The 19,027-nt window shown below is 43.9% G+C and overlaps 1 protein-coding gene across 1 annotated transcript; it reads right to left on the reverse strand.

The window, feature by feature from the left end:
• Window positions 1-907: 907 nt before the first annotated feature.
• LOC308154758 (protein C-ets-1-like) lies at window positions 908-13,389 on the reverse strand (the record flags this gene model as incomplete). The annotated part of the gene is made up of 8 exons (XM_080527974.1): window positions 908-1,123; window positions 3,070-3,188; window positions 3,327-3,587; window positions 4,096-4,332; window positions 4,470-4,544; window positions 4,771-4,971; window positions 5,878-5,997; window positions 13,329-13,389. The coding sequence occupies 8 exons, from the start codon at window positions 13,387-13,389 to the stop codon at window positions 908-910; spliced, it is 1,290 nt and encodes a 429-aa protein (XP_080384100.1).
• Window positions 13,390-19,027: the final 5,638 nt, after the last annotated feature.

Consider the following 19,027-nt stretch of genomic DNA (forward strand, 5'->3'; position numbering starts at 1 on the left):
CAGTAATTTCTAAGGCGATCGATTAGTTCGGACCTGAGAAATTCTTTGACCACCTGACTGGCCACACATCAACATGTCACTTCAAAGCTTATCCTCTAGGCGGCGCTGTGTGTGCCTCCACATTCCAGACGCCACGTGGTACGAGACGACTGCTCCATGTTGTCCTCTTGGCGCCGGGAGACGGAAGTACGAGAGAAAAAACAAAACAAGTAAAGTATGTCTTAGGTCCCTAATAAAAAGCATGCGGGGAGGATGAATTCAGCTCGTAAAGCTATTCAAACGGCCTACAGGGTCTTTGGTCTGGTACTGAACATGTGTCAGGTATATATATATATAAGAACTGGATAACTGTGATGCAGTCTTCAGGTGACAATCAACAGTTCCAAAAAATCGTTCAGGCAGTCATTGTGTAGAAGTACATTCATCGCTTTTAGACTTCAACACTAAAAGCCGGGGGGGGGGGGGGGGGGGCTATGACTGCGACAATTCAGTTGGATTGACAACGTGGATTCTGTTGCAAGTCTTGGAGGGCATGACTGGTAATAAAAGAAACGTCTTTACAGTCTTTGGTCGCGAAGAGTAACATTCCGGCCATGCACAATTAGGTTACACATCTGTGACGGTCATGTTCAAGTGACTCGGGTCCGATTGTCTTCAGCCACTAGACTTGCAGTCACATGAAAGTATTCAAGAAAGCATTATAAAACGTCCCTGATTGTTGCACTCACTAAGTATGAGACCCGTTCTCCAAGTCGTTTTAGCGACATCGAATGCCTCCGAATATTGTCGCCAACAAGCTGCATCCTGGTCCCAATCCACATAAACAAACAAGCACACACACATAAACAAACAAACATGCACACACGCACACTCACAAACACACACACACACACAGAGGTCCGTCTCTTCACTCTCCAGTGTCGGGTGTAACGTCCAACATGTTGTGGATCTCCTCTGGGCTGTATCCCAGCAGGCCCTTCAGGTCGCAGACGAAGCGGTAGACGTAGCGCTTGCCCGAGGTCTTGTGGATGATGTTCTTGTCGTAGTAGTAGCGCAGGCCGCGGCTCAGCTTCTCGTAGTTCATCTTGGGCTTGTTCTTCCTGCGGCCCCAGCGCCGGGCCACCTGACAGAAGACAGGAGGTAATTAGCTCATTCCAGCGTATCATTGTCCTACTGCTACGGCGAGTTCAAGCAAGTATTGTTCAAACGTCTCTTTCCTCATGTCTTGTTTACTAATGCCAAATAATGTACACTCTCTGAACACTTTATTAGGAACACTTGTGCACCCTCTCATTCATGCAATTACCTAATCAGCCAATCATGTGGCAGCAGTGCAATGCATACAATCTTGCAAATACAGGCCAGCAGCTTCAGGTAATGCTCACATCAACCATCAGAATAGGGGAATAAATGTGATCTTAGTGATTTTGACCATGACGTGACTGTTAGTGCCAGACAGGCTGGTTTGAGTATTTCTATCTCTTGGGATTTTCACACACAACAGTCTTTACTCTTTACAGAGTTTACTCAGATGGTACAATAAAGAAAAAACATCCAGTGAGCAGCAGTTCTGCAGATGGAAGTGCCTTGTTGATGAGAGGGGTCAATGGAGAATGGCCAGACTGGTTCGAGCTGACAAAAAGGCTACGGTCAATCAACCACTCTGTACAATTGTGTACGCTTTTCACCGTCCTGGCACCCCACTGGTGGAACGAGCTCCCCACCGCTCTCAGGACTGCAGAGTCACTCCCTATCTTCCGCCATCGACTGAAGACCCATCTCTTCAAGTTACACCCCACCTGAAACCTCCCCATCCCCTTGTTCAGTTTCTCTAATGTATATTATTAAAAAAACTAAAAATGTCCTTCTAGCATTGTGACTGCCAATGGTCCCTGGCCCCGAGCAGAGATTACGTTTCTTACGATGACTGATGGATAGATGATTCACTTACTTACAGGGTTCCTACAAGTTTCAACAAGTCAAATGTAAGACCTTTTTAGGCACCTATTCGCGACACCATATGATAGCTTTTTGGCATCCTGCCGTAGCTCCGCTCGCCAATAATTTCTCCCGGAGGCAGCGAATTGGCTTTTTTTTTTGTTCCAGCTTGATTCATTTCCACGTAAATAGATGTGGTCGGACTGATTTCCTTGCAGGACAAGCTAATCTTTTCTTTTACCTAGCACCTAATTTCTTAGACCTAATAACTGAAACTTGAGACCTTTTTAGGCCGTATAAATCGGAGTGCTGGATTTTAGACTTTAAGGCTTTTTAAGACCAGCGCGGGAACCCGGTTACTTGGGCAAACATATTTGGTGTAAGTCGCTTCAGATAAAGGCGTCTGCCACAAATGCAGATGTAAATCTCACAACGCACAACGTGTCCAACCTTGAGGCGGATGGGCTACAACAGCAAAACAGAAAGCGGAGGCTGCAGTGGGCACAGGCTCACCAAAACTGCACAGATGAAGACTGGAAAAATGTAACCCGTTTTGATGAATCTGGATTTCTGCTGAGGCACACAGATGGTTGGGTCAGAATTTGGCACCGACAGCATGAATCCATGGACCCAAGCTGCCTTGTGTCAACAGTCCACGCTGGTGGAGGTGGTGTGATGGTGTGGGGAATGTTTCCTTGGCACACCTTGGGCCAGTTAACACCAATCAATCATCACTTGAATGCCACAGACTTTTTTTGTATTAGTATTGTTGCTGACCATGTGCATCCCTTCATGTTCTAAAGGTTACTTCCAGCATGATAATGCACCATGTCACAAAGCAAAAGTCATGGACCGGAAATAATTTCAGCATGGACCGGAATCTCAAAGATATGTTTCCAACAACTTGTGGAATCAATGCCATAAAGAATTGAGGCTGTGTTGAGAGCAAAGGGAGGCCCTACCCAGCATAAGTATAGTGTTCCTAATAAAGTTCTCAGTGAATGTATATACAGAAATGCATGTAAGAATGTATGTAAAAATGCTAGGAGGACCAACCATCAGATGAATTCATAAGGCATGGAGAACCCCTACTTTACAGTACCCCTGGCTTCAGTGTGAGGTCATTCTTACCTCGTCAGGGTCGGTGAGTTTGAACTCCCAGCCGTCTCCCGTCCAGCTGATGACCGACTGACAGGATGTGTCCGTCAGGAGCTCTAGCAGGAACTGCCACAGCTGGATAGGACCACTTCCTGTGGGAATCACAACCGTCAACATATGTTTATGTTGCTGTTTACGAGTCTCATAAACGTGGTCTTTATTGGTATGCGTGCGCGGGGGGCGCACACACACACACACACACACACACACACACACACACACACACACACCTGTATATCCTGCGAGAGCTGCTGCTGGTATGACAGACTTGTCTCTGCTCAAGTCTGTGCGCTCCTTCACATAGTCTTTAAATGTGCCTTTGGCCTGGTGCCGGTGCAGCATGGCAGGGTAGTCCTCAGAGTCAAAGCTGTCATAGGAGGGAACGCGCTGCAGGCTGCTGAAGGACGAGTGGCTACCCCAAGACTGGGTGAGGCGATCACAGCCCTCTAGGCTTTCAGTGCTCTCAAAGGACTCCTGGCCTCCGAGTTTACCTTGGAGGAAACAGAGGGGAATAAGTACCTCGATAATTACACAATACAAATGTATGTGATGCAATCATGTCATCATGGACCAGAATCTCAAAGGAATGTTTCCAACATCTTGTGGAATCAATGCCACAAAGAATTGAGGCTGTGTTGAGAAGGGAGGCCCTACCCTGTATTAGTATAGTGTTCCTAATAAAGTGTTCAGTGAGTGCATATTTATAAATGCCTCTTGAGCTGAGTTCAGCTGTCTTCTCCATCATAACCCAAAATATAAGTTTGTTTTACTCGATTGTTAGTAAACAACATAACTATAAACAAACATTGTAGAGCTTGGAACTATCTTTTTGATCTCATGGAGGTCAGTCCTTGCATCCAAAGCTCAGACTATGAATTTAGGAAAGTGCCATGTCTCCAGCCACATCCCTCAGCTAATAACCAAAAAAGTGGCACGGTGACCACTTTGTTGTTTGAATCCCAGATTGCCCCTTTAAAGAGGGGGTTATAGTGGTCTTACCATGACTAACACGGCCCATGCACATGTTGTCATGGGAGACAACTTCCTGTTTGATAGAGAGGTAGTCCCGCCGTGAGTGACTCTGTGGGCTGTCCCGTGTGAGTCCATTAGAATGTCCGTTCATCGACAGCAGGTCCTCACAGTTGATTGGTAGAAGCGTCTGATAGGACTCTGTGATGAAGCCTGACTCTGAGTACTCGGTTGGAGGAACGCACTGAGCACGCTCAATGCCATAGTCTACAGAGAGCAAAGAGGAAACAAGAGGGAAGCAAAAGATGAGGAACATGGAGATGAACATTCATGCGATTGCTTTCCAATTTTGAACTTGGGTAAATGTTGAATGTTTTCACCCAAGAAAGAGCAGCTATACTCACTAGCAAAGTAGTCTGAGGTAAGCCGGGATTCTTGAAACGTGGACGTCAATCCATTGACAGGGAAATGTCGAACATCTTCATGAAGGACGATAAGGGATGATTAGGATGATACACAAATGTGCCAAAGTATTTCTGGTTAAACATTAAACCAGTTTACCAACTTAAAAGAGAGACACAGGCAAGATCATGTTTGTCAGCTGCCTTCAACCTTTGTACAAAATGTTTATCAATTTTGCTTACTGTTACAGTGACATGGCAAGTTTAACGATAACCATATGTTGCATTAGCAAACAGGTCATACCTCTCAGCATCATCTCCAGATGTTCCCACAAGATGTCTCCTACAAAGTCGGGAGCCAGGTCCAAGAAGCGCTCCTTCCCCAGGGCACAGAGACCGGCCCCGCTCATACTGAACCGCTGCAGCTGCACGCTCTTCAGGCTGAACTCGTTCACGGTCCACATCAGCCACTCGCTCACCTGGCTCTCCGACCACTGCCGGGGGTCTATAGACATCGTGGGAGGTGTGGTCAAAACCTGTTCCCCTTTGGGAGCTTTACACAAAACAGGGCCACCCCAAACCTGTAATATGCAGGCTCTCATATGCTCTTTTCACACCGTCCTCTCCAGTACTGTTACCACAACTATGGTGGAAGTCACTGTGAAGCATTGCTTCTCCACTACATGGCCAAACAAAGTAAGACATAATGGGTAAGAAAGGTGTTTTTCTGATGTGTTATTCCTGATTAATTATTCTGCGCACCAGCTAATAAACTAAACAGATAAAAGAATAATGTATTCCAAAAATTAAAAATGTTTATATATGTTTGCTTTGTTTTCTGTAGCGTTCAAGAGATCCTCCCAACATTAATTTTTTGTCAGACTCCATACCTCCCAAATTCCTCAGCGACTGCCAAGACTGATAGGAGCGTTTTAACAGCCGCCCTCCAGGGGTGAGTCAATGTCTGTCAACGTCACGTACGTTAACCGTCTGGCTCTAAACAGCCCACTCTGACTCCACAACCAGGTCATGTGGTTTCATGTCTGCGCTATAGACAGTGAATGGGGCGTCTAGGGATTTTCGCATACTGTTTTACAGCTCTTGGCACTGACAAACTGTGCCCTCAGGCACATGTAAACAATGTTGAGGCAGCACATTCCTGTTGGAGAGTGTCTGTAGGCCACATGTAAAACTAATAGGGTTGGCTTCGACAACCGTGGTTTGAAGCTTAGCTTCATCAACTTGAAACGTGCACTGAACCGACGTTAGTTCTGTTTCAATTGGGTTGTTCGTTCTTTTGGGTTGCCATATGAAGGCCATACAGGATATACATTTTTCCATCCAACTGTACATTTTTCCATCAACCAGCCTTGTGTTTCTGAGTGCTGTTGACGGGTCGTTGTGGCCTTACCTCTGGGGATCCCCAGTCTCTGTTGCTCTTTTGTGAAGCCGCTGAATGTGTCCCTCAGGGCCTGTGACATCATCTCCTTGCTCCCTGGGGTCAGCAGGGGCACGTCGTTGAATTCCACATCTGCCAAGAAGAACAAAGGGACACAGTTCAGCAACGCTGCCTCGACACTAGCATGGCTGCCTCAACACTAGCATGGCTGCCTCAACACTAGCATGGGTGCCAGTCTGTTTCTGCTTCTTTAATTAATTTAATTAATTTAATTTGGCCATTTTAGCAGACGCTTTTAATCCAAAGCAATTTACAGGGACACGAATTATAGGGACATTCCCCCTGGAGTAACTGAGGGCTAAGTGCCTTACCCAAGGGCACACTAGTAGTGGTGTGGTTTCAGGCGGGATTTGAACTCACAACCTTCCGATCACAAGTCCAACTCACTATCCACTAGACCACCACTAGCCCTATGCTTCTCCCTTAAGCATGTTACCTCAATAGTTCCTTCACCAAAGCTACAGTGCTCTGCTTAAGTATTGTAAAGAGGAAGAGTTCTGCCTTCTTTTAGCTCTATACTTCAACAGTAACAACAAAGGGACATAGTTCAGCAATACTAGCATGGATGCCAGTCTGTTTCTGATTTAGCCTGGTTGCCAGGTTGTGCCACTCTATTTCTGCTTCTGCCTAAAGCATGTTATCTCAATAGTTAGTTCACCAAAGCTACAGTGGCCTCCATACGTATTGTAAAGAGGACGCATTTAGTCTTCTTTCAGTTCTATAGTCCAACCGTTTGGATTTGATCAAATCCAAACAATTAATCAAACAATTAATATGGGGTCAAGGTAGAGATTCACGACAGTAATTTAATGGGGGGGTTTTCAGATTGGTTTCACAATTTAGAAAGTACAACATACTCCCCCTATTTCAGGGTTCCAAAAGTATTGCCCTGTACAAATCAAAACCTTTTGGGTCATTGTCTTACAGTACGTGTCATTTTACACTGCGATCTCACATGCCATATATATATATATATATATATATATATATATATACATTTCGTTGTTTGGTACCTGTACTGTAGCAATGACAATAAAGTCCATTCATTCATATATATGTTTATATATATTTTCTTGTCATTTTTATTTTTTTATGCTCTATGTAAAGCACTTTGAATTGCCCCGGTTGTATGAAATGTGCTATACAAATAAACTTGCCTTACTGTAATGAAGCGCCATTCAATGAAGTTGAAAGCATTGGCTTGAAATGAGCAGACCAGATTCTGTACACTTCCATTAAGTTAGCCAGTTCTTGTGGCTGCTACACATGCCCTTCGACAGATGAAATCTTGGACAAACTTTCCACTTGAAATCACCCTGGTACATGATAATGTTCAAGGTTTTGGCTACGTTTCTGATACAGTATTTCAGCCTAACAATGCCTTCCTTGACTTTCATTAACACCTCTTTGGTCCTCGTATTGACAGACACCAATAGCAGTCTGCAAAGGCACAAAGCTTAAAACCAATACTATACACTGAGCTCTCACATGTCTGCACAAATAATGTGACAGAACACACCTGAAGTACCAGAAACACCAGTCCTGTCAAGCCAATTTTCCAATACTACCGGTTCCCTAAAACAAGAGGATTATGTCTAAAAAGGGATGTCATTTATAAATGGTGAAACCAATCTGATCCTAATTGTTTTATCCAAACAAGCTACAAACTGTAGGAGCATAGAGCCTAGTAATAGAAGACGAAATGCTTCCTCCTTCCAATACTTATGGAGGGCACTGTATGTCTCAATGTCTGTCGCCTACTGCAGCAACACGTTCCAGCTGCAACTCACACAGCTTTATACCCACAACAAACACAAAGCAGCCTGGATGATTGAGTGCACCAAGGCAGCTGTCACCAATCAACCCAGCCAAAGAGACAGAGGGAGTAGTGTGGCTGGACCCCAGCAGGGGCATTCCTGCCCTGGTCAGAGGGCAAAGGCCAAGGCAGTAATGTAACCCTGTGCACTGCCAGCATGGGATCTGTCTGATGTCTGGCGCACGCACACACACGCACACTCACTCTCAGAGCAGTCAGCTGCACCCCAAGAGGTCTTTAATGGCTTAATCAGAGCCTTATGACTACCATTGACTTAATACGAGAATGGTGAGGGGGAGAGAAGGGGATAGATAGATAGCTGGAGACATTAACGACAGCGATCTGTGCTTGTGTGTATATGCGTGTACATGCATATGTATTGGTGTTAGAAATGACCATAGGCTGGAAGAGAGCCCTCTGAAGAAGAAGAAGAAGAAGAAGAAGAAGAAGAGCTAACTATCTAATCCAACTGGGATGTGAGATCGCCCAGAGACATCCAGAACACATGAACCCAATTAACACAGCCGCTCTTTTGAACATCCCAGGAGGCAGGGCGTGTGAAATCAGGATAATGTTGCTTACCAACAGAATGCACCACTGGAGAGAGTGGTTGTGGAGGGGAGACGGAGAGGAAATTGAAAACTTCCATGCAGCCGTCTATAGAGGACTAGGCTACATCAACGTGATTGACTGTAAAACTGACTTTAGTGGTTACTGTAAAAGAACAATGACTGAACTCTTAAAGAGAGACAGTCCAGAAAAAAACAATCCAACCTCACCAATTCCCATTTGGGCACTCATGGAAATTCCCTGGAATCAGTGGGCAGAGGGAGAGAGCGGGAATGGGAACCACATGTGGGATATCCTGCTGTGATGTCATAAGGATAATTCAGGACCTTCCGCCAAATGCGACACTGGGGGAAGTCACAAGGCGAAACGGGAATCTCCAGTCATAATTCCCAAAACAATATGGCTCTGAGCAGGGAGATTCCCACTGCATGTCCTTGCCCAGACATAATTAACAATGATTAGCGTCCAAGTAGATGCTTTAAATTGTCAATAATATATTTTCTTGTTTAGCGCATGTACACTTTTTTCTATTTTAAGAGCTTAAGTAGATCATTACTATATTACTACTAAAGTAGTGATTACTACGGTAACTGTCTTGCTGCATGTCAGTAGAAGTGAATGGGGTAGTGTAGTTTATACCAAGCTGTGTTTTTTACCTTCTCCTAAGTAAACATTTAAGAGATAAGTCTCCGAATAGACACATCCATCATTCCTGTTTAAGAAACTCTCATGTCTGTTTGGACAAAATAAAAACATGAGCCTACACTCTTAACATTACTCTAAAACCTCCTACATGTCATCAATGACATGACCCAGGCAATAGAAAACAGACATCATTCTCTCTCATCAGTTTTTGTTGAAATTATTTGACTTTGTGTAACCTAAAACATCCACGTTCCCGTCTTTTCAACAGGTCTATGCTAGCTAATGAGGCTAATAGTTCCCATAAACTCCTGAAGTTCTAAGAAAGAAACTGAAACTAAGGAACAAATTAGCATTAATACCCAAAGTGCTTTATGGGATGGAAAAACACAGAATTAGAAGAGTATGACCACCTCTATGACACTGCTGGATTCTGTGCCCCGCTACGCCTGACTCATGCATGTGTCAGCATGTGCTGGGAGAAGGCAATGAGGACAAGTACACAAGAACTGCACGCACGCACGCACACACAGAACTAGCTGACAATTGAGTCATGCCTGAGGACACACCCTCTCCACCACACACACACACACACACACACACACACACACGTTTTCCCGGTGGTCTAGTTAGAAGATCAAAAAGACCCATTATGACAGTTACAAGTAAGCCTGGTTTCTGTGATCACTCCACAGCCTAATTATTTTCTATTCACTGAGCTGGTGATGTACCTCTGATTACGGGAGTGTGTGTGTGTTATGACTAAGTGTGTAGAAGGCATGACGGGGCAGACCAGTCAGGGTGCCGGCATGCCAAGGGAGCTAAACAGTTGAGAGAGACCACGCAAAGGGCAGGGGAGTGCCAAGCAGAGGGAATGGAATGTGGCCCACGCTCCCATCCATGACCTGGAAATGGCTCACCATCCACAGTCTAGCCTCCCTGGACAATACCTCCCCCACTCTCTGCCTCCGGACACCCACCACAAAGGCTTTAAACCTCCAAGTTAAAAATGTGTAAGCATGCCAATCTGTTGACTAACATCTCCCTCTGGGAAGGGAAGACCACAGTGAGAGGACGACCGATGAAAGCATGTATGACACATTGATTGACACAGTGATACATGATGCAAGCACCATCTTTCAGAACATACTGCCCACTTCTAGGAGGAGTAGAGGTATTCATTAAACCCATGGGATGTGAGAGCGGGTCACATGGTGGCCAACAATGTATCAAATAAGAGCAATAAGAAGTCACAGTCTATGGGTGTTTCAACTCCCAATGTCTCCTTTCATCACTGTAAAAGCCCTCACACATGTCTCTCTGTGCCACCTGCCAGGCAGGTGTGAGCCCATATCCACCATTGTTGCCTTTATTTTGGCAGCTGATGTTTAAATGTATGCAAACGGTCCTGCTGACTTGATCTGGCAAGCTCAGACAAGCTACAGTACTGACGCTAGGCCAAATCAGACTAACACAGATACCATGATGATGTGACAGCACATCCTGAGGTAGACACAACAGGACCACGGAAGTAATGCATAACTCTGAGTCATTTCTGTGTCAGGGAGATCTGGAGGAGATCACTGTCAAGCTTTAGAGAACCTGTCATGACACACAATAGTGAATATTCTCTGCTCCTTTCAAAAAGTACATCTTAGGGATGTTATGTTTTCTGGTAATGTCGTAGGCGCACTACAGCATACATGAGGAGACATTGGGAGTTTGAAACACCCGTAGACTACTGTTCGCCATCTACTTCCTCCCACTTGGCCAGATCATTCGGAAACACGGTTTCAATTCTCAAACATAATTCTGATGACACCCAGCTCTACCTTCACACTAAAACCCTCGGCCGCCCTTACCTCCCCCCTCCCTCATCTCCTGCCTCTGTGAAATCAAAGAACGGATGACCACTGGTCTTCTCAAACTCAATAGCAATAAAACGGAACTCATGGTTGGTGGTGCCCAAGACCCTCCTTCAAAAGATCAGTAAACTCGTCCTCACCATTGACATTGACACCATTACCCCTCCTCGGAGGTTAGGTTACCTAGGAGTCTTGCTGGCCCCGACCCTTTCCTTTGAACCCCACATACGGTCAGTCATAAAGTCTGCCTTCTTCCATCAAAACCATCTACCGTCTCTGCCCTTCACTCTCTGATACCTCTGCTGAAACATTAATACATGCTTTTGTCACCTCCCGCCTGGATTAATGCAAGAGTCCTTCTCGGTGTTTCCAGCAAGGCCCTGAATCGGCTACAATATATCCAAAACTCAGCAGCCAGGATCCTCACCCACACTAAATCCTGGCCGCACATCCCCCCCCTGCAACAACTTCACTGGCTCCCAATAAAATACTCCTTCAAGGTCCCCCTCCTGACCTTTAAGGTAATCAATGGCCTGGCGCCTGCCTACCTAACTGACCTACTCCACCCCTACACGCGGTCCCCGATCCTCTGACACTGACCTCCTCGTCATACCCCCCACTAGACGACGCACACTTGGCGACCAAGCAGTGGAACACCCTTCCACCGGCCATTCGATGCTCTGATACTTTCAATACATTCAAGACCAGACTCAAGACCCATCTGTTCAGACTCGCCTTCCTACAGCACGGGTCCTGAGGAACACTATTCCCTATAGTTGCCTGAGCTTTTCCACCTTTTTTGATCTTGGCTACGATTTTATCTTTTTGTCTTTTCTTTTTTGCACTGTGTCCTTGAGTCTGAGAAAGGCACGTTTAAAAGAAATCTATTATCATCATTATTATGAGACTCCTTTATGTGTTTCTTTCATCTCAGCATTCTTAGGCTGGTCACAACGTCATTGTCACTTTGTTTTGTGCCTGCATAAAACAAGGTAAGGACTTCAATGGCATGGTTATGTTACTCCAGTGTATGGGAGCTTTTCGCCTGTGGTGAAGAGACTGGTTGTTAGAGGAGTTAGTAGGGTGGTGTGAACTTCTGCAGACAATGCTGCAACTGTCTTTGACATTTTCTTTCGCGCTACGGTGATCACACGACCATGCACATTCTGCAGGTGTCTCAGTGGGTGTTTGTGTGCAGACACACACACACAGCTTTCTTTTAACACGGGGGCGTCATTTTACCTTTACTCAGTTTAATGTGGTTGACAAATGTGTGAATGTGGTGTTGAAAAGTCTAGTTTCCATGACGTCAGCGTCACTGTGAGCAGATGTGAAGGGAACACATGGGCAAAACATCTGAGAATGTGTCTACTGACTTACATCAGCAATAGAAAACTATTGCTACACAACTTTGTGATTATTTTTGATTCATTGAGAGAAATATGTACAACAGTTTCCAAAGCTGATGTGTCTGACAGGAGATCTGATATTGTATTGTTAGAGATCTTGGTGAGAGAGGTATTAATATCATGATGTTCATGATGCGAATTAAGGATGACTTTTCTTTATTGTAGCGACCGGCGGGGTAAGGTAGCTTGCCCTAAGCGGAATCGAACTCACGACCTTCTGCTCACAAACCGGCCGTGTACAACACCATGAACGTTCATTCCCTTGGGGGAGCTGCGAACGGGCCTTATGAATGAATGAATGAATGAATGAATGAATGAATGGTCTTTATTGTCATTGCTATAGTACAGGTACCAAACAACGAAATTTGGGAGGGGGGGCTCCCCTGGTGCTAGGAAAGAAGAAAAAAAAAGAAGGGAAAGGAGCTGGTTTACATAAATAAAGGCTATGTACACTATCCACTATACTATACTGTACAGATAAAACGACTAGGGTTGTCATATTGCACATAGTGTTATTGCACATTCATTTAAAGTGTCGCAGTTTGCAGGCTTGAAATGTACACATTTGTGCCTCAGCACTACACCTTACACAGGATCGTTACAACAATACTGTAGGCCTACTGCATGCTTTGATGAATTCACCGCAAATCAACATTCGTTGAAAGTCACCATGTCTAGATGTGAAATGTAGTCTACTTAGAATCTTTTTGAGTTTTGCATTTGTCCCCAACTGTAGTGACAGCAAATTAATACGAAATGACATGTTGACACAGGTGTGCACAATTTCTCTGATTGCGCACCTGCCCAATGAATTACCTGTTGTCTTTCTAGATAGATTGTATTCTATTCCGTACCGTCATGTCACTTGAGCCTAATGCATTATGAGCTTTAAATAAAACCTCATAACATGCTACAAGTTCAATATGTTATAGTCAAACATATTCTGCTAGTTTGAGTTTCAACCATTGCATCCAACCGATCAGCTAGGACAACATCACACACTTGTAACTAACTTGTCATATCCAAACCACCATTTAAATGCATTGTAGGCTACAATATATAGATGTTGTCAATGTTTTGTAGTAGAGCTGGGCTACATACCGTCCAATTTCTCGGACTTTATCAAAGTCAAAGTTGGTTTTATATCAAGAGCTGCCGTCATCTCCGTCCGGTAGATTCCACAGAACGTTGATCCAAATTTCAGCTTGATAATAATGTTCCTGCCACTATCGATTGATGGATTGTTCAATTGTTGTTCGAAACTTCCCGGGCGAGTCTTGATATTGCAATTCCCTCAACTCAGCATGTCATTGTTCCCCATTCTCATTAAAACATTAGTAAAAACACAATTGTTTGTTAAAAACAGAATAAATCCACTTTCCCAATCGCTCAAAGCTGTGTGTTAAGTATGGTAAACTATTAAAAACATTCCTGATGGTTTTGCTGTACTCTTTCAGCTGAGAGGGGCAGGACTTGACACATGACGCAGTATAGAGGCGTGGCCATGTACTTCGTGATGCCAATCAGCTTACTCATAATCAGAGTAACTTCGGGTAAATTAGATTCTTATAATAAACCGTAAATGTTAAACAAAACATCTCAGAATCCTAACATGATGTTGATACACGAGCTATGCGCCAATATTGTTGACTAAACTAACGTTTTGGTAATGAGTAACAGTTACTCAAAACAGTTTACATTCACTTTTTAAAAGAATGTTTGATTGCAACTATACTTGTGAGCACACACACACACACACACACACACACACCTCGTTGCACACAATGCATCTCTTGTCCATAGCCCTGGCTTGTCCACCATAGTCTCCTGTCCTTCATAATGTGGGGAGGGGGGACAGACAGTGCACTGAAGCAGTGTCCTGACCTGCCCAGATCACAGGGACCCCTGGAGTGAGGGAGGGACCAACAGGGGGGTCACAGTAAACAAAGCCCCTGCTCTTTCCAACCAATTAACCCAGTCAAAGAGCCAGCTCATCCCATTACTACCACCATGTGCCCTTCATCAATCCATGCCGCTGTTAATTTAATTAACCTTCCCCAGCCTTTCTTAATGATGTCTACGCACTCAATCATGAGCTGACCAACCAGAGCCTTTTCTGTGAGGCCAGACTGAATCAGTATTTCGGCTGTCGTGAATAGAGTATTGTTCTGCACAGACAAGACAAATGGCCAACCGTTATAATGACACAACTCAGGAACTGTTCAACATGACCACCCTCAATATGGCTTTCTTATCTGAACACTTGCACATAGGTTATTGACAATGTCCCTCATGTATGTACACAGCTGTAACATATCTAATCTTTGGCCTTACATTAACAAAGAGTTTCCCATCGACGGACTTGGCATACAAATGGGAATTTAGCCCTCGAAATGGTACATTGAGATTGATGGTATGGGGTGGCACAATGCCAGGGCTAACTTCCATCATTGGGAGTGACAGGCCTTGGTCTGTCATATGCTTTATGACAGAGGGAAATGTGCTCCAGCCTGATTTGTATCACCATTTCCTCCCTCCCCCAATGCCCCCTAGACCATCGGCAGATCTGTTTACAGAAAAGAGCAACGGAAATAGGATTTAACCCCCACCCTGTCCCCAAAGTGTTTCTGTAACATCATGCCCTCATTGTTAAGCCGTTCAAAGAGATAAAAACATCATGTTGAACAAAAGAGAGCAGCAGAAGTGTTTCTCTTATGTAACAGGCCATGCCAATACTAAATGTACTATTCATACATGCGTGTCTACTTTCGTCTACAGCTCTGAGGTCAGAACTTTACTGTATGTGTTTGTGAGTGAGTGTTCTGTGTCAGACATGGCTACACGTCTGAGAAAGAAAATGGTTGCACTCAGGCTGTCAAGCATCAAGCATCAAAACGAGATATGCCAGTACCTAGAGTACAGAGCATTTCCCCCCCATTGGTCCAGTTAATGGTCCTGTGGCCTGTTCTGCCCACTCTCTCTCCTCTCTCTCTCTTTCTCTCTCTCTCTCTCTCTCTTTCTCTCTCTCTCTCTCACACACACACACACATACATGCATTGTATCTATCAACTTATGTTATTCTTGTTTTCAAGCATTGATATACACTCACCGGACACTTTATTAGGTACACCTTTTTCAACTGTCCGTTAAAGCAAATATCTAATCAGCCAATCGCGTGGCAGCAACTCAATGCGTTTAAGCATGTAGACATGGTCAAGACAATCTGCTGAAGTTCAAACCAAGCATCAGAAAGGGAAAGAAAGTGGCCTGGGGTGGTCCACACGGTCTACAGTGCACACATTATGCCCATGTCGGCATGGGTTCGAATCCGGCCCATGCCCTGCTGACATGACCTCTCTCCCTTCTTCTCCTTACTTTCCTGTCTGTCTTCACTATATCTGTCCAATAAAATGAAAAATATGAGTGGGACTGCCCCACTCAGAAAAAATAACAGAAAATAATGCCAGATGGGCTGTTTTGAGTATTTCAGAAAGTGGGATTTTCCCACACAACCATCTCTAGGGGTAACAGAGAATGGTCAGGAAAAGAGAAAATATCCAGTTCTCTGGGCGGAAATGGTGGTGGTTGTGTAATGGTGTGGGGGATGTTTTCTTAGCACAAATCTTCAGCAACTGCGTGATGCTATAATGTCAATATGGACCGAAATCTCTCTAAGGAATGTTTCCAGCACCTTGTTGAATCTATGCCATGAAGAATTAAGGCAGTTCTGAAGGCAAAAGAGGCGATCCAACCTGGTACTAGCAAGGTGTGCCTAATGAAGTGGCCGGCGAGTGTAGATTATCATTGCTGTATTTGAAGGTAAATGAATGATTTCTGATGCTGATGGAAACACTGAAGAGAGAAGAGCGCAGTATTTACAGTAAATGTTTGTAGACATCTAAATGAATGGTCTCCCCACTAATACAACATACAACTAAGAAAGCGTCCATAGTCTCCCACGCTATTTTGGTCAAGGTCTATTAGCCTTGTCTGGGAAATTAACATGCTTATGAAGAGGCTAATAAGGGTTATAATAGGGTGTCACCTACAGTCAACCCTACATTATATATCACAATACAAGTGGTAAAAGAGAACTTCATATTCAAATACATGCATGCCTCCACATTCACACCACTCCCATGTGCACACTCTGCAGTGGCAACACCCTTCTGCAGTGCCCGAGGTGCAGACTTGGGGGTTCACTTAAGGCAGGAGTTCATGGACCCTCATTAGTGGGAAGGCACTGTACAGGATATATGAGTAGGATAAACCCTGCTTGGAGTGTTGGAGTAACTGTGTGTTTGTTATTGTCTAAAGCATTGTCTAAATGAAAACAATATGGGAGACCAGAGTGTGTGGAAAAAAAATTGCACCCAGTCCTCAATGTGTTCCCATGACGATAGGCCTGCTTCCACTGATGAGGGTCCACAAGCCCCAGCCATAGCTCAAACCCGCAGAGAGAAGCAGTGTCTAGGCTGGAAGGGGAAACAAATGATCCGTTTGCATGATAACATTGGAACACGGAGCTGCTACACCACCTGGTGACGCAAATGTGTACTACAGGGGGCGCTAGATTAAACTGAGAGACAGCACAGACGAAGTCGAAATAGGAGACCAGGGGCCTCATTTATTTAAAAAAAAGTACTTGAACGTCATCTCTGAATGAGGTTTGTATTAACGCCCTGTGATAGAGGCTCAATTATAGCGGCTGAATTAAGACAAGTGCTATAATATAGGGTAGGCGTTCGTCTGGAAGCGGGAGAGGGCAGAGAAGGGTGGCTTCTCGGTAAGTTGCGTTTGTAAAGTTTGATCATGACAACTAACCAGGCAAATGCTTATACTCAGTACTCAAGTTGTAAAAGAAAATCAGGGGGGATGGTGGTGGGTTTTATCATATGAGGACAATTTTAGCATCCCCTTAGCGTCAGTGACTTCAGTGTCAGTAAAAATGTCATTGAGATTCGCCAAATACAGCACATTGGTTCTCTCCACCCTTCAGACAGATTCAATGTATTGGAATTGGAAGTGGGGTGAGGTGGAAAACGTTTTGGTTTTGTCAAGGAACATCTTTAGTGTTCAAGCTTACTTTTATTGTAGGTAATGCCTCCCTGAGCACTGGAATTTAGCTGTATTATTATCATGTCACTGCATGTCAGTATACTGTTTCCATGTTTTGTCTACGTCGACTGCTGGTACAAATGTGTTTGTATTGCATCTCCATGAAGAAAAATAATGAATAGGTTATTGATTCTCACAATATGCACCTATTGGCCAATCATCTGTTTGACTTGGTCTTGGCTCACTCTCAAAGCTGCGTACAACTATGCAGCAGAGTCTGTGGGGGGCATTTGTTGTCTCCCTAGGTAGTGTTATAAGCATATGATCCAGCATATGTTTGGAGGTAACGGTGGTTAGCCATGCTTAGTCTCCAGCAGAGAAACATATGCAGATGACATTTTAGGTTTAAGAGCTACGTTTCAACAGGATCATCACTGAATACCACTCTCTATCACCAACCCATTGCAATTGAACCCCTGAACTCCTTTTCTACACGTTCAAATGTGTACTCACTTATTTATCAGCAAACATCAAAAGAGAATTTAAAACTTGAAATGCATTTCTGCATCAATGTCAAATATTGAATGTTTTGTGAGTAGTCGCATCATTCTGGTGGCTCTGTAAAGTAGACGAATAATTAAAGAAATTACTAAATAATCTGATCTTTTCTTTCACACATAGGGTTAGGGTTAGGGTAAATAATCTGATCTTTTCTTTCAAACATATTTGACTAATTCTATTACCTTGGATAAATGATGTGATCAAAATTTGATCTTTGTTATTAAAATTATTACCAAATGTGTTGTGGCAATTCTCTCAAAGTACCATGAGTGGGCAACATTGACCATGATCAAATCTGCTGATCAGTGTTGCCCACTCATGATACTTTGAGAGAATTGCCACAACACCTCTGGTAATATCCCCAGCCAAAAAGCCCAGTGTCCAGAAGGAAGGAGGTCAAGGTAATGCAAAAAACATATTTATTGTAACCAAGGATGCTGCTTTCCCTGAGAACAAGTTACAAAATAATCTCTACAAGATGTAGATTAGTCACATTCATATTTTCAGACAGTGCAGTTAGCAGCTATATTCACAGTATTCTAAATTAATTAAGGCATAAAACATGTACCTGTAGCTTGACATAAAATACATATTTTAAATGTTTTCATTTCAGCTTCTTCTTAAAGAAAAAAAAACAAGGGAAGCTTTAAGCTACTGTTGTAAGCTACATACAGCATTTCATTAAAACAGGCTCAGGTCATAATCTTCTCATGGATACCCACTGTGTTTTTTATCGCTCTCTCGCTCTCTGGCTTTCTCTGTCAAAGCCCTTTACCATAGTTACCGTACCATGTCACAAAGGTGCACAATAATGAGCTGTTCTCAACATACAACAGCTTATCTCCTACAGGGACTTGAGAACAGGTTTGAGTTTGACAAACAATATTTCTTTGCTTATCCAACTCTCTTTGACCGTGGAATGTTTTCCTTTAACCTTGTGTGCCTTGTTGTGTCTGCCATTTGGACTTGTTTTTGTTTTGAACCTCCCAAAAACAACAGACATACTGTTTAGTCTGTTCAAGATATAGACATAAATACGATGGTATGTTGGACTAGTCTTTAGAGAGGACCAGAATAGTCTCATTACAGCATGAAGTGCTAAACCCACATCCCTCTTCATGTCTTATCCCACATCCTGCGCTGCTGTGCGTAAACAGAGGAAAGGTTCATCTCCTCTGGC

Source organism: Nansenia antarctica, assembly GCF_963989245.1.
Source record: "Nansenia antarctica genome assembly, chromosome: 4".
Taxonomy (NCBI): domain Eukaryota; kingdom Metazoa; phylum Chordata; class Actinopteri; order Argentiniformes; family Microstomatidae; genus Nansenia; species Nansenia antarctica.